The sequence below is a fragment of the Pelobates fuscus genome, chromosome 11 (assembly GCF_036172605.1).
Source record: "Pelobates fuscus isolate aPelFus1 chromosome 11, aPelFus1.pri, whole genome shotgun sequence".
Taxonomy (NCBI): Eukaryota; Metazoa; Chordata; class Amphibia; order Anura; family Pelobatidae; genus Pelobates; species Pelobates fuscus.
The window spans coordinates 51362091-51378870 of record NC_086327.1 but is presented as its reverse complement, the minus strand read 5'-3'; the positions used below and the strand labels follow the sequence as shown (position 1 = coordinate 51378870).

The 16780-nt window shown below is 37.9% G+C and overlaps 1 protein-coding gene across 1 annotated transcript in view; it reads right to left on the bottom strand.

Moving 5' to 3' along the window:
• The window catches only part of CACNG7 (calcium voltage-gated channel auxiliary subunit gamma 7), an 88057-nt gene that overhangs the window by 22456 nt on the left and 48821 nt on the right, over positions 1–16780 (bottom strand). Inside the window, exon 2 of the mRNA XM_063436269.1 lies at positions 12068–12305. Coding sequence (XP_063292339.1) covers positions 12068–12305 — 238 coding nt within the window. The remainder of the gene's footprint in view (positions 1–12067; positions 12306–16780) is intronic.

The following is a 16780-nucleotide window of genomic DNA, read 5'->3' as shown; positions in this document are numbered from 1 at the left end:
GGGGGCCCTAAATCAGAATAGGGGGGGACCTAATGTCCTCACCCCTGGCCCCCATCCCTGAGCGGTGGGTGAGGGCCCTAAATACTAATGGGGGGGGACCTAATCTCCTCCCTCCTGGCCCCCACCCCTGAGCGGTGGGTGGGGGCCCTACAGTAAAATAAGGGGGGGACTATTCGCCAGCGAACCGTTCGGGACATCACTATATTTAAATAAATAGAGGTTATTTAGTAACTCCAATGGCCATTACATGTAAACCCACCTGCCTGTTTTTTTGTTTTTTCTTTGGTTTTTATTGTATGTATTGGGGCTGATGTGTGCTATGGTGGTCGTTGCTGCCGCCTAGGAGTAGTTGGAGTTTGAGCGCAGGACTAATTTTTGTGTATTTGTATTCCCATGAAAGTCAGGGCAAGTATACTTTAAATTAAAAGAATACTATATGTATCAACACAGCTTTAGCTTAATGAAGCGGTTTTGGTGTATCGATCATGCCCTGGCAGTGTCACTCTTCAGTTCTCTACCATTTAGGAGTTAAATAACATTTATTTCTGTTTATGCAGCGCTTGCCATATCTCTCATTGCTGTGACTCACACAATAAAGGATATTAGAATACTTAGGTTCCTTTTCTGGAAGTGTTTAGGAAAGCTATGCAAGTCACATCCAGGGAGATAAAACTAAGGCTGTTAAAACACAATGATTTAAAGCCTAAATAGCAGAGAATTGAGCAATGAGACTGCAGGGGATGGTCTATACACCAAAAGGCCTTTATTAAGCTACAGTGGTTTTGGTGCCTATAGTATCCCTTTAAATCAAAAACTAAATAAATTAACTGATAAAAAAAAATGCAATATTTGCAACACTTAATAAAAACTTCCATAAAATTATAAAGTCAGGAGACAGACATTTACCATATTAGTTTTTATATGGATTTTATCACTAATGCAGCAATAATATGGGTTAACCCTTTGAGTGCCGGAGGTGTGCCCAACACATTGCATAGTAATTATTTTGGCTCTCCTCTGGTACTTAAAAAATTCATATTATCGGGCTCTTGCAGTTATTTTTAACAAACCTTGTTGAATCACAATGTAGCTGCATCTAGTTCTCATATGTGTCACGGATTTCTAAGGTTAAGGTTAATGCACATTCAAACATGTACACTTAATCACTTCACCGCAAACCCACAATGGCCTAGATTTATCAAAATGTTTTATGATTTAACCCTCCTAAACTACCATGTGATAGATCTAGGCCAGAGGCAAGAGAAGGAGCAAGTTCAGCCACATCCTATGAGGATATTGTGCTTTTTATATTGCTTCTAGTTTATCTGCAAAAGGAGAGCTTAATCCATTAAAGCTAAAATATCTAAAATTAAATTGATGCAGTACATTTCCCGAAACAAACCTATTTTCAATGCCTTATGAGAGCTCCCCGTGTTATCACCTTGAAATTGTATATTATGTATCAAGAATTCAGTCCATTTGAAGATCTGGAACTTTAATGATGAAGAGTAAATTGTTGGAATATGTGTCTTTAGCTACATCAATTTGAAACAAAGTCAGATCTCATTTTCTATTGATCCAGTTTGATTCTCCAATATCTATACTGATCCCGTCTAAAATTATGTTTCACTCACTTTTCTTATGTTTAGGCTTTAATTTTTGTGAATATCTGTGTTTCAAGAAAACAAGTACAAATGTGTATATTTACTGGCAGATACACTGATCTGATCGACAATAAAATCACTGACAAGTGAGGTTAATGACATTGATTATATTATTACAATGTCACCTATCAAGGGGTGGGATATATTAGGCAGCGGGTGAACAGTCAGTTATTGAATTTCAAGTGTTGGAAGCAGGAAAAATGGTAGCAGCAAAAAGATCCAAGTGACTGACAAAAAAAAAACAAATAGTGATAGCTAGACAACTGGATTAGAGCATCTGCAAAAGAGTAAGTCTTGTGTTCCTGGTATGCAGTAATTAGACTTAGTACCTACCAAAAGTGGTGCAAGGAAGTACAACCGGTGAACCAGCGTTAGGGTCAACACTCATTGATGCATGTGATAGTGAAAGCTAGCCCGTCTGGTCCGCTCAAATTGCAGAAAATCTTAATGCTGGCCATGACAGAAAGGACACACAGTGCATCTGAGTTTTCTGCATATGGGGCTGTGTAGCTGCAGACTGGTCAGAGTGCCTGGTCAGATTACCCATGATGACCCCTGTTCAATGCCAAAAGCGCCTTCAGTGGGTACATTAGAGATCAGAACTGGACTATAAAGCAATGGAAAAAGCCTAGTCTGATGAATTATGTTTTCTTTTAGATCAGGTGGATGGCCGGGTGCGTTTGCATTGTAAACCTGGGGAAAATATGGCAGCAGGTTGCACTAGATGCTGCATACATATAGAACATACAGAGTGTATATGCTGCATGTATATACAGGGAGTGCAGAATTATTAGGCAAGTTGTATTTTTGAGGATTAATTGTATTATTGAACAACAACGATGTTCTCAATGAACCCAAAAAACTCATTAATATCAAAGGTGAATATTTTTGGAAGTAGTTTTTAGTTTGTTTTTAGTTATAGCTATTTTAGGGGGATATCTGTGTGTGCAGGTGACTATTACTGTGCATAATTATTAGGCAACTTAACAAAAAACAAATATATACCCATTTCAATTATTTATTTTTAGCAGTGAAACCGATATAACATCTCAACATTCACAAATATACATTTCTGACATTCAAAAACATAACAAAAACAAATCAGTGACCAATATAGCCACCTTTCTTTGCAAGGACACTCAAAAGCCTGCCATCCATGGATTCTGTCAGTGTTTTGATCTGTTCACCATCAACATTGCGTGCAGCAGCAACCACAGCCTCCCAGACACTGTTCAGAGAGGTGTACTGTTTTCCCTCCTTGTAAATCTCACATTTGATGATGGACCACAGGTTCTCAATGGTGTTCAGATCAGGTGAACAAGGAGGCCATGTCATTAGATTTTCTTCTTTTATACCCTTTCTTGCCAGCCACGCTGTGGAGTACTTGGACGCGTGTGATGGAGCATTGTCCTGCATGAAAATCATGTTTTTCTTGAAGGATGCAGACTTCTTCCTGTACCACTGCTTGAAGAAGGTGTCTTCCAGAAACTGGCAGTAGGACTGGGAGTTGAGCTTGACTCCATCCTCAACCCGAAAAGGCCCCACAAGCTCATCTTTGATGATACCAGCCCAACCCAGTACTCCACCTCCACCTTGCTGGCGTCTGAGTCGGACTGGAGCTCTCTGCCCTTTACCAATCCATCCATCTGGCCCATCAAGACTCACTCTCATTTCATCAGTCCATAAAACCTTAGAAAAATCAGTCCTGAGATATTTCTTGGCCCAGTCTTGATGTTTCAGCTTGTGTGTCTTGTTCAGTGGTGGTCGTCTTTCAGCCTTTCTTACCTTGGCCATGTCTCTGAGTATTGCACACCTTGTGCTTTTGGGCACTCCAGTGATGTTGCAGCTCTGAAATATGGCCAAACTGGTGGCAAGTGGCATCTTGGCAGCTGCACGCTTGACTTTTCTCAGTTCATGGGCAGTTATTTTGCGCCTTTGTTTTTCCACACGCTTCTTGCGACCCTGTTGACTATTTTGAATGAAACGCTTGATTGTTCGATGATCACGCTTCAGAAGCTTTGCAATTTTAAGAGTGCTGCATCCCTCTGCAAGATATCTCACTATTTTTGACTTTTCTGAGCCTGTCAAGTCCTTCTTTTGACCCATTTTGCCAAAGGAAAGGAAGTTGCCTAATAATTATGCACACCTGATATAGGGTGTTGATGTCATTAGACCACACCCCTTCTCATTACAGAGATGCACATCACCTAATATGCTTAATTGGTAGTAGGCTTTCGAGCCTATACAGCTTGGAGTAAGACAACATGCATAAAGAGGATGATGTGGTCAAAATACTCATTTGCCTAATAATTCTGCACTCCCTGTAGAATGTATGTGATATACGCAGGATACCAAGTTATAAAAACTCTTTTCTCAATTTTGCTCTTTCAGTTGTTCAGTAGGTAATTCCCTAATATGCTTTCCTAACAAAATAAATTGATCAGAAATAATTCGTTTCAATTTAGTGAATTTGATCGCTTTTGTTTCGTTTTCCACAGAATCCGGACGCTTTTGAATTGCGAAATTGGGAAGAAATTCGATTGGAAACTAAATGCATGGCATTTGCAAATTACACTTAGAATTGTCTTCACTAGTTTGAGATACAAATAGGAAGATTTCCACATGGGATGATTACCATTCAGATGTATTATGCCAAAAATATTCTGTAGGGTTTTCAAGAAACACCAGAACTGGAACAGGAAAACAGAAAGTAAGGGACTAAAACCCATATGACACCTACCAAGTTGTCCATTTAAAATAAAAAAAATGTTTCTTTTTTTTAAACTGACATTTAAGTAACATTTCCATCCATAATCTGGACCAAAACATTTCTAATCACTTTTTTTGAAGAATTCTTCAAACAAATCTTAATCAGTCCATTCCTTTATTTTGCTATTTATCCACAAATTAAACCTTTACTAAGGCTTAGCATCTCTGCCCTGTGGCTGCTTACCAAATCCTCTTTACTTTATATCTCAAGGGTAAAGGGCCAGATGGGCCACTAACTATTGGTAAAACAGCAACAAAAAGGTGATAATCCTCTGAGTCACCTAACCTAATCTTTTGAATATGAACCTCTTGCTTCCCCTCTCCTTCCCCCCCGCCCCACCCCATATACTGTTTTAATATTCATATCACACATCTCACATCCATGTTTCTCTGTGCTGCGGTGTCTCATGTTGAATACAATGTTGCCCATGTTTAGATACAAGTATATTATTAATAATAAACAAAGATGCGTGATGGCCAGTTTTACCGCTTTCTCTTCCCTAAACTTCAGTTTATGGAAAATCTAGTACTTTTTAGTACATATCTGAGTACGTTCGATAAGCACATTTTAAATTTGTGATATCACTTTCATAGACTGCTATTTATGGGAATATTTTTGCTCTATGGAGTGCTAAACTTATCGATATTAAACTACAGATGATAGCAGGACAGCCACACAACATGTTTGTTTGTTATAGTGGAGCACAGGTTGTCTCTTTGGAGAAAGAAAGAAAAAAGAATCCTTGAATGCTATTGTATCCTTGCCTCCTTTAACCCCTTAAGGACACATGACATGTGTGACATGTCATGATTCCCTTTTATTCCAGAAGTTTGGTCCTTAAGGGGTTAAAGGCATGTATCGACTGTTCTGGTTCATTATACTCCTTCATAATCCACTCATTCGTTCTCCTCTACTCTGTCTCTCTGCATTGCAGTGGTCTAACACTTTTCAAAGCCATTTTCAGAATTGTTGATACTTTTTTCTGTATTTGTGTATGTGCTTTATCACATATGTATGTGGATGCAGTTGTATTTGTTTTAGACTGTTTGTCATGCACTGTTTTCACAATACCTACACATAACAGTAAATGTCTGATATTATTTGGAGATTACATATCTTATTTAATTTTAGCAGTTCTGTTTGCTGTTTGTTGTGTGCAAAATAAATGTAAGTTTTTGTTGTTGTTGTTTTTTTATTAATTAAGGTGATAGAATACAAACAGTGTGTGAATGGTGGCATGTAGATGGTAATGTTATTAAAGGGACACTATATGCACACAGACCACTTAAGTGCGCTTCTGGGAGGTTCCACTGAGGTGGGGGGGGGGGGGGGGGGTTGGGAGGGGGGCCCCAGAGGGCACTATATTGTTAAGAATACAGCTTTGTATCCCTAATGTTAAAGATTTCCTTTAAGTTATCTAGTCATGTAGTATGTCAATAAAGGCATTTGTGAATTAAGTAGTGTTTACATGGTAGAATTAGTATATGATGTTAATGCAGGCTTTAATTGTAATGTAAATGTAGTCGTGCAGTGTAGTGTAAGATGTGAATATGAGCATGTAGTATTTAAGTAAAGGCATGTAATACATGATGTGAATGCACATAAGTAGTGTTTGAATGAGGATTTATTTCTTTATTACTGGCATACATATTCTGCAGCCCTGGTATCTGAAGTGAATACAGTGATGTACAATGTTTATATGAAGGAATGTGCATTGTGTGCATATTATTGTCTATGCTGCTGTCAGACTCCTTAACGTACCAAGATATTTCCCATGGTGTTTGTAAAGTAACAAAGCAGTCTGTTAAGAGAAATCTGTGACTCTGACTTGTTCAATGCCATCTCTACAGCATAAATATTTATATAGCCACAGTAACAAAAAAGCCTTATGACAGAGGTCACGGGGAGCTATTATCTATTTGAAATCAAAGCTATGAACATTACCTCACCAGAGAAGCTTAGTTTGTTAAGCCACTAGAAGGTCATTAAGGTCTGAGACGGTGATGGTAAAAAAGCTATGCTTCCACAAAAATAGAGATGAAGAAGACCCTACAGATCATGGTCATTCAGTAAATATTCCAGAGAACAGCCAGATTTGGAAGATAATATTCAAGGGAAATATATGGGAGATCAACTCATCAGCATCAGGTAGTGGAAAAATTAAGAATGACTCTTTAAGCAAATCTACCTTAATAAAATTCCAAAAGTGGTGCCATACAGAGAGATGGAGCAGCAGCAATAGCTGCAAACAATTTGGAAATCTTGAAAGAGATGATCAAGGACTCCTGGGTTCTAACTGTCATAAAATATGAATATATATTTGGAAAAAATTCATGGAGAGACCAGGAATCAAGGCTTTCAAAGGTGAAAGAAAGTTCAATGATAAAAAGCGTTCACAATGGAAGATGTAGTTATTGGGGTTCCAGAAAAAGAATAAGGCAAGAAATTCTATTCCAGAATATTTCTGTGAAAGAGAGTTGAGCGTTTCTGATGACCATTCTGTAGCAATGGCTTCACCTATTCCCATCTGTAATTCCTATTGATATCAAAGCAAAGAAGTATCAAATATTAACTTTGGCTTAATAACTTCTTTCTACCCACTGGAAATCGTATGGATTAGAAAACACTTTTTTAGCACATTGTCATATTAAATAAGTCTGTTGAAATTTTTACAATGGCATAGCAGAAAGCCCTTGCAGAATATTCTAGTTAATTTCAACAAGGAATAAGTAGTAATGGCAGTATATAATTCCTCTGACTCTGAAGTTTCTAATGGTGACTACAATAGTGAGTCATTCCATCAAACATAAACCTGGCATACTCTTGAAGAATCAGAATTGGTATTTGTGTTGATAGATCCATGCAGGACTACAGAATATAGAATAGGCTACAGAATATTTGTCAAGTCCAAAAGAGAAAAAAATCATCCCAATATTTCAGAATGCCAGTGTGACAAACGCTCCTTCCTACGAACGTTTGCCACGAACTCCTGGAGGAGTTCTCACGAATGACAATGAATGCTAGCTACCTGGCGGCCGTTCGCATCAACAAACCCACGAAAGGTCCTAAGTGGTACTTATTAGTTCCATAGCGACCGCTATGGCACTAATTTCGGCATGAGGACTTTGTGGCTCCCGGCCACCTCAGCAGTACTTACCCGTGAATGTTATGGAACTGTTTTCGGCTAGGTGACCTCTGTGCATAAAAGGCAGAGTTTGTCTCATTAAAATCAGTTGTACTCCCAGAACTATGTGTTACTAGTTACTGGGAGAGGAAACGGCTATTCACTGCTCAGCATCTTGTTCCGGCTCGTAAATGATTCAGCGGGGAAAGTCCTTTTAAGGACTATAGCTCCCTAGAACTGTGTGTCGTCCAGTCCCTGGGAGGGAATAGAGCTAGACACCCTATCCTGTTCCAGGACAAAAAGGGCTCCAGGAGTACCCCAGTCAAGCCACGGCAACTGGGGTAGAAGCGCTGAGGTTTTTCCTGGTTCCAACTTGGAAGCGATCCTTGGTGGAGGTACCCATCCGGGCTACAAGGAGCTCCACTACCAGTTTGGTTGGCAGCAGCAGCAGTGGCATAGCTTCCTGGGCGACTGGGGAAACGTCCTTGGACACTGGTTCATCTTCTGGGATCCCACTGTGCTGTCTGGAATTCATGGAGATGAATAGAGCTAGCACCAGTATAGCAAGCCTACAAGCATCTCTGTCCCAGGGAGAGAAATGTGATGGGAACTATCCTGCGCTGGAGACTCAGGGTTTCAGATTTGCTATTGGGGTGTGTGGGTGTCACAATAGCCCCTTGAAAGTGGGGTCATGGGGTCATATGGGGATAGGTGTGGGTTTGAGTTTGGGAGGGGGGCCATGGCAGATTCACTGGGAATTCCCTTTCTCTACTTCCAAGTCCCTTCTGATGTCTAAGTCAGACACAAGTCATCCTGTGGCAATGGGTCTCATTGAAATAACTGAATTCAGTAAATAAGAGGTGTTACCCAATACTTTTGTCCATATAGTGTATGTGCACATATGTGCATTGGTTAATCTGAATCCACAAATCAGCATTGTAATGTGTCTGAGCTTAAAGAAAACTGTTTCAATAGGCTTCTTACTTTCTTTACTTAGAAAACATATTGATATCAGATTAAGGCAAATTAGCAGAGGCAGTCTACCAACCACCTATTTAAGCAACAATGACATTACTGATTATTTTGTTCTCTGAGAAATATCTTTATTCCATCACCTTATCCACTAATGGTTTACAAATGAGGCAGATGGACAATCCTACCTCTATATTTTTCCTCTCGGTTCGAGCCAAAGAAAGGATCCCTCACTTTACTTGTCAAGTTAAATATTAATGACACAAGTTGTCTACAAAGATAAGATATGACTGGTTTAACTAGAGTGGTCAGCTGGAAATTTGCAGGGCATTAAGGCTAAGCTCTGATCCTTATCTTACTTTCTGTATCATCCCAGCACCCATATAAGATCTGACAGTGCTATGTTCTATGTGCCACATTTTCATTCTTTGGTTATACCTCCCTTCACGGCAATGCTCACAGTCTTTTCCTTCCTAGAACACAGCTCTGTTCTCATAATCATAAGGTGCATGTTTATAAAGATATGCATTCAATGTTTTAAATGTTATGTAAAATAAAAGCAATTACCTTATACCAATTGATGGATTGCATCACCCACATTGGTGCAATACTTAATCCATATACAATAAAAACTGTCTCACTTGGGAAGAATACCTCCTTGTGCTATACGTAGCAATTTTCACAGTTGGTTCTTCCCACTCTTACCTCCCAATTTATTTTTTTTTATTTTGTTTGTATCTCCTCCCCTTCCCATCTTTCAATGTACTATTTTACTGAAAAAGTGCCCCCGCCAGGTTATTTTGACACTTTTCATTAATGCATTATTTGTATGATGACCTGACTCTAAATAAAGAATTTAATAAATAAAATAAAAAAAAAGTTAGCTTTAAAAATACATAATTGAGATATATGGGATAATTAGTTTAGCTATCACATAGGATGACTGGAACTGCTTAGGAAACTGAAAGTCGCTATACTACTTGAAGGAAAGGGAGCCCAGCGCAAGTTGTGCTTGAAGTAAAAGACAAGGAATGAAGATAACACATGCAACTAGGATATCTCATCACAAGCTACCTGACAAATCACAGCACTTCTAAGCCACTCTAATAATTGAAAGCAGGATTAGGGTGTTCTGTGTACCATCACCTTCACAAATATCCAAAATTGTGATGTTACTTAGAGTGACCATTTAAATCATTAGCTTAGGTACATATTTACTATCAAAAACAATTGTGACTTATTCTGGGTGCTTTCTACACAGTCCCATTGTAACTGTCCACTTATTACTTTAAATCCTTGTTCAGCAATGATTGCCACAGGCGGAACCTGGATTTAAAGTAATTCCCCAGGGAAACCTCTTGTCTATAAAAGTATACATGTTCTTAGGCATAATTGTGTCCATGCTGTTAGTTAAAAGATATGCTGTAGATAATCCAAATGTTTATATATTAAGTATTGTAATCCAAATCCTTGTACATACAGTTGCAAGAAAAATTATGTGAAAGAATGATATGGATTTCTGCACAAATTGGTCATAAAATGTGATCTGATGATTATCTAAGTCACAACAATAGACAATCACAGTCTGCTTAAACTAATAACACACAAAGAATGAAATGTTGCCATGTTTTTATTGAACACACCATGTAAACATTCACAGTGCAGGTGGAAAAAGTATGTGAACCCTTGGATTTAATAACTGGTTGAACCTCCTTTGGCAGCAATAACTTCAACCAGACGTTTCCTGTAGTTGCAGATCAGATGTGCACAACGGTCAGGAGTAATTCTTGACCATTCCTCTTTACAGAACTGTTTCAGTTCAGCAATATTCTTGGGATGTCTGGTGTGAATCGCTTTCTTGAGGTCATACCACAGCATCTCAATCGGGTTGAGGTCAGGACTCTGACTGGACCACTTCAGAAGGCGTATTTTCTTCTGTTAAAGCCATGCTGTTGTTGATTTACTTCTATGCTTTGGGTCATTGTCCTGTTGCAACACCCATCTTCTGTTGAGCTTCAACTGGTAGACAGATGGTCTTAAGTTCTCCTGCAAAATGTCTTGATAAACTTGGGAATTAATTTTTCCTTCAATGATAGCAATCCGTCCAGGCCCTGATGCAGCAAAGCAGCCCCAAACCATGATGCCTCCACCACCATACTTCACAGTTGGGATGAGGTTTTGATGTTGGTGTGCTGTGCCTCTTTTTTGCCACACATAGTGTTGTGTGTTTCTTCCACACAACTCAACTTTGGTTTCATCTGTCCACATAATATTTTGCCAGTACTGCTGTGGAACATCCAGGTGCTCTTGTGCAAACTGTAAACGTGAAGCAATGTTTTGTTTGGACAGCAATGGCTTCCTCTGTGGTATCCTCCCATGAAATCCATTCTTGTTTAGTGTTTTACGTATTGTAGATTCGCTAACAGGGATGTTAGCATTTGCCAGTGACTTTTGTAAGTCTTTAGCTGACACTCTAGGATTCTTCTTCACCTCATTGAGCAGTCTGCGCTGTGCTCTTGCAGTCATCTTTACAGGACGGCCACTCCTACAGAGAGTAGAAGCAGTGCCGAACTTTCTCCATTTATAGACAATTTGTCTTACTGTGGACTGATGAACAGAAAGGCTTTTGGAGATACTTTTATAACCCTTTCCAGCTTTATGGAAGTCAACAATTCTTAATCATAGTTCTTTTGTGCGAGGCATCATTCACATCAGGCAATGCTTCTTGTGAAAAGCAAACCCAGAACTGGTGTGTGTTTTTTATAGGGCAGGGCAGCTGTAACCAACACCTCCAATCTCATCTCATTGATTGGACTCCAGTTGGCTGACATCTCACTCAAATTAGCTCTTGGAGATGTCATTAGTCTAGGGGTTCACATACTTTTTCCACCTGCACTGTGAATGTTTACATGGTGTGTTCAATAAAAACATGGCAATATTTCATTCTTTGTGTGTTATTAGTTTAAGCAGACTGTGACTGTCTATTGTTGTGACTTAGATGATCATCAGATCACATTTTATGACCAATTTGTGCAGAAATCCATATCATTCTAAAGGGTTCACATACTTTTTCTTGCAACTGTATAGTCATGTTTAAGTCCTTAGATGTTTAATGTAATTTAGATATGTGTGCAGACAACTGAGCTCCACCTTGTAACTCCACATTTGTAATTCTGTTGTTACCCCCTTTTTGGTAATTTCTGTAAACAAATGTATTGTATGTCATTTTACAATTTTCACGGTGCTTATGGTTCACGGTGCTCAACCCTCCCTTTGATGCAAAATATTAAAAGTACTGCACCCGTCAGAAGCTCTCCTCTCGTAATGTACTCAATGCCGCTACACCCATGTCATCTGTGATAAAGATACTGAGCTTTTATAATCACATTAAAGAGATTGTTTGCTTCCAAAAAAAACTGTTACTAGAACATTGCACTGAATTGCCAAATAGGCTAAAACCATACACCCTCCCCTTATGCCCTTATTTTTTTGTACCAATATCTGTTTTCGTGCATTACATAGCAAAGTGAATCTTACCTGCAACAAAGCACACCCTCCAAAGTCCAGCATGAAGAGCCATCTTTACTTCAGTCGTCTGGTTCTGCGGCAGAACAATTCCCTCTTCCATATAAAGCCAGTAATCGGTGCTGACAGCAATGCCCACAAGAAGGAGACCACACGCTCCAAAGACGCTACTGAGTAGGGTCAATGCCCGACTGCTGCAGTTACTCATTCTAGAAGGCAGGACAAGTCCAAATGACAAGGATGGAGATACCTAAAGTGCAAGAGATGATCATTAAAATATTAAAATATATTACTAATATAACATTGCCTTATCAAATGCATCAATTCACAAATCAAAATAAACAGCAATTAGATAACTGTTGCAGCCTTTATGGACGTTTAATGGTGTCTAGGTTAGCAACTGGTTAACAACCTTTGTGTGCATAGTGTTTGGCACCATATATAATTTATTACTTGACAACCACTAAACCAATGTTGTAGACTAGACACTTTTCAGCTTGTCAAAACAAGGGCCTAGGTCATTTGTACATTGAAAATGGGCTTTGGCCCCAAATATTTGTTTTGTATATGTCACAATAAATCATGTATGATGTTAGATGGCCATACCTGCCAATATGCCCACCATCATGCTCTTTATTTATTTTTTTCTCTTGTATTTTATTATTGCTTACATGGTATATTTTGATCTTTTCTGGCAGTACTCATATTAAGAAGAGGTGGCACAGACATAATGACCCCTCTTGCATATTAAACCCACCATGTTTATTAACCCATTCACACACCCAAACCGTGTTTTATTATTGTTTTGTATTGTTCCTGGCATATTTAAAACTCTACTCTACACCCAATCGCTGGAAGGATTGCCTTCAGGAGGATCTACTCACCATTATATCCTTGGTGGGGATCATACCACCCAAGTGCTATCTCTTGAGCAGTGTTACTGCTCTACTAAACATGAGTAAATTACCATTTACATTTTTACATGTTTTGGTTTTACTCAGTGAGCACTATTGTTTGCTTTTTTTATGTTTTACTTTTTTATATTTATCTGGATCGGATCCTGTGAGACTTACCCCTAAAGAGCTACATGTCCATTATACAGCTGTACGCTGTTTTACTCCAAGATGTCAGTAAGGTGTTGGGGGTATTTCTTACATTCAGTGTTTGCAGCTTATTTCACTGTTTAAATAAATAGATTTTTCAGAGCTTATCCCATCTTTTGTATTTACTCCTATCCTATAGGATAGGATGTGGAAGCGGCAGAAAGGGGGTGGGACGTCATGCCAACAGTGAAAGTGTGCTGGAATATAGCAGGGACGATTCAGCACTCACAGAGCTCAATTTCCCTTTGCAAACTGCGAGGACAGGAGTCGAAATTGAAACCATGCTGTACATATTGCTCTCCATACAAACCTAAAACTGTCTTTTTATTTTATTAATTCATCTTCTAAAGAAAACTTTGGGAGATTTAAAATTTTTTATACAATATACATTGTCCTTTATCTTGCACACAGGATCTTAAATGAAAGTATAAAAGTAAACAACAATAAACCAGTTGGAGAACCCAGGGACAGGTTACGCAGTTCACTACACATAACAGAATACCGGGGCAGTAGCCCCTGACAATGCCTACAGTGACTCCCTGAAGACACCTAAATCCGTCTGCCCGCCCACGGAAAACGCAATAGGTCACGTTAACTGTCAAGCTTGTGTGACCTACTTATCTCAAGTTTTCTTGAAGCTAAACTGTTATGTAACCAAGTAAAAAGACTGAAATGTATTTCTTGAAAACTACAAAATAATGGAAAAAATAAACAATGTCAAAAAATAAATAAATAAATAAAAGTAAACAAAAAATAAATCTCACAGTTGGTGTTATAAAAACAGATAAATAAAAATGGTCAAACGTCCTGGTTATACGTATTTGTAAAAGCTATGAACTAACGTAAAAGCATTGACTAACAGTACAGCTTACTGAAAATGTCAAAAGAATGCAAGAATATCTGCATTTAAGCATATAGTAAAGGCAGTATTATCATACATTTCTAAAATAAAGTTGTTTTTTTAAAAGTGCTGTTTCTATTTCTTGTACACACCAGGCCTTCTGCCAATTATTTTATCCAGCCCACTGAGGACTGATCCTGAAGATAGTTGGGGACAGAAAATCAGGAATGTCCCACCAAACCGGAATGGTTGGGAGACATGTGCTTATTGTGTCATCTTTTAACACAATTCAAAACTTTTTAAAGGCAAACAAAATCTTACATTCAAATCAAGGTATTCTCCGTAAAACACATTCTTCCCATTATTTGATTTATTTGACTTTATTTTACGGTTAATATTGGATTTGTAAGATTGGATCTTAAAATTCAGTGATATCTAATACATCTGAAAATGAAGCCCTAACTTTTAACATTCATGATTAAATTGAAAATCTTAAAAATGTACTAAACTGCATATTCAGCAGATTATTCTGCCTGTGAAGATGTTAACAAGCAACCTAACACATTGCTATAGTCACACTTTGCTTCATACTTCCCTGTTTGAGAAACGTTACATCGCAATAGCGGATGTGTTATTCTAAAGTTTAAAAAATCAACACCGAATTTATCAAGATGGCAAATCAAGATGGAATTTACTTCTACATAGTTTGACTATATTTCAGCTTTAACACCACATGATCCCACATCTATATATACTATCCATATCTAAAAAAAATAGCTAATTAACTTAGTATTAAAGAGACATGGTGTTTTTCAAGGCACGGAACATGCTTTGCCAAACATGTAAAGGACAGTAGCAGTAACCATCCATTAAATATTATGTATGGGAAATATATAATTAAAGGGACAATCTAAACAATCTAAACATAAAAGGATTTATGTTTTCCGGCATGGGGAAGTTTATATTAAGAATGATTTATAAAAATGATTACTACTACAGCAATGTTTCCTTTCGTGCATAGATGACAGAGGGAATGCTGTCCAACAATCAGTCCAAGAGTAAGTTATGTATGCTGCATGCCCATGCTATGGTTGTTGAACTACAACTTCCATGATTCTCTGACCATCTATTACATGGAAAGAATTATTGTTGGGGTTGTAGGCCATAAACATCTTGGGGCAGAGTTTGAGATCTATTGTAGAGCTTGGCATAGAAGAGCTTCTTGGTCTAATCATTCTTCCTGATTGTGGATGCTGTTTACATTTATAAATTTGCTATACGTTTCTTCAAATACCCTTGGAGATTAGCCTATTTTTGCGTATCTACTTTCGTAATACCTAATGTAGGTGAAAAAAAGTTTTTTTCTGCTGCTCTGCTAAAATTCTAGACCATTTCTCCACAAAATCTTTGAATTTTGAAAGTCTGAACTTGAGTCTTTTTTCACTGTAAATTACCGTGCTGTCCGTTTTTACAAGAACCCTGTAAAAGATAAACAAATAAATGGAAAAAGAAAATCACAGAATGAACACAATTTTATTTGTTTTATGTATGCTTAAACAAAAAACCTATACAGAAAATTGCTGGAGTGTATTAAATTAATGTTCTAGTTATACGTTTTTTATAAAAGAAAATTACTAGGTAGTGAAAGAGTTAAATGGACATGTTGAAGACTAGTTTTATTGTGTTGGATACTATGTGAAAAGAGAGAATTTTTTGAACTAATTTATATTTAGCTTGGTGGTGGAATTACTCCAAATTAATGATATGAATTTGTGTAATTTGGAGGCTAATTCATGCTTACACTGTGAGCATAAGGGAAGGCTATTAGTATTTGCAAAGATAAATGTTATGGTGATAACATATATTTGTTTATATGCAGCTTGTTAAATATAAGGCCCCATAATAAAGAAAATTGTGTCTGGCACAGCTAATGATACACCACCTGTATTCCCTTGATACATTGCTCTAAAATGCAAGATTATGCCAGCTATAAATAACTGCATAAACTGGAATGGCCACTGAATAAATGCTATAGCATGATTTCAGAATTGTAAAGTCACATGACACTGTTTGACATTGCCAGTGTAAATCTGGTTATGTAGAGGAGAAAGTCAAGCTATGATCAAGAAAGCAAAATGTAAGATTCATTATATCAAAATTGGTACAATTAAAAGGATGAAAATAGAGACCGCTGAAAGCGATAAAAGTGGAGAGGCTAAGAATAGAATTTTTGGGGGATCTGGGGAATTGAATCAATGCGCCCTAATACCCTTGGCGGTGTGCCAACTATGGCTCTTCTGATCTTGTATACAGCCAATTAATTCACAGTGGAAGCGTAGCAAAATGTATCCTTTTGTTAGATAGAATCTACAGCACAGGGAGGGAATGTAGGGGGGCTACGCATTTGCTGTGGATTGAATATGTATACTTCTTGCTGCATTACATTATCAAGTCTCTGCAGGATGCATCTGTTGTAAAAAAATGGAGGCAATATTTCACTGAAAGAAGGGAAGAGAAAATGAAAACTTAAAATTAACAATAAATAAACAAAAAAGATCTTGTGAGGAAAATGGAGGTTCATCTGACTGATCACAATTCGGTTTACAGCTGCCATTTTTATTCAGAGGTCTTTCAAAGGACCTTGATATTTTTTAAGACACAAATGTTTTTGCTGACTCTCTTAATTCTCATTATTTGTCTAACAGTTGTCATTTCTTGATGTGAAAGGCTTGTTTTACTAACAGTATACCTTGTGAATCCTGTCCTTGAAGTGTGGTATGA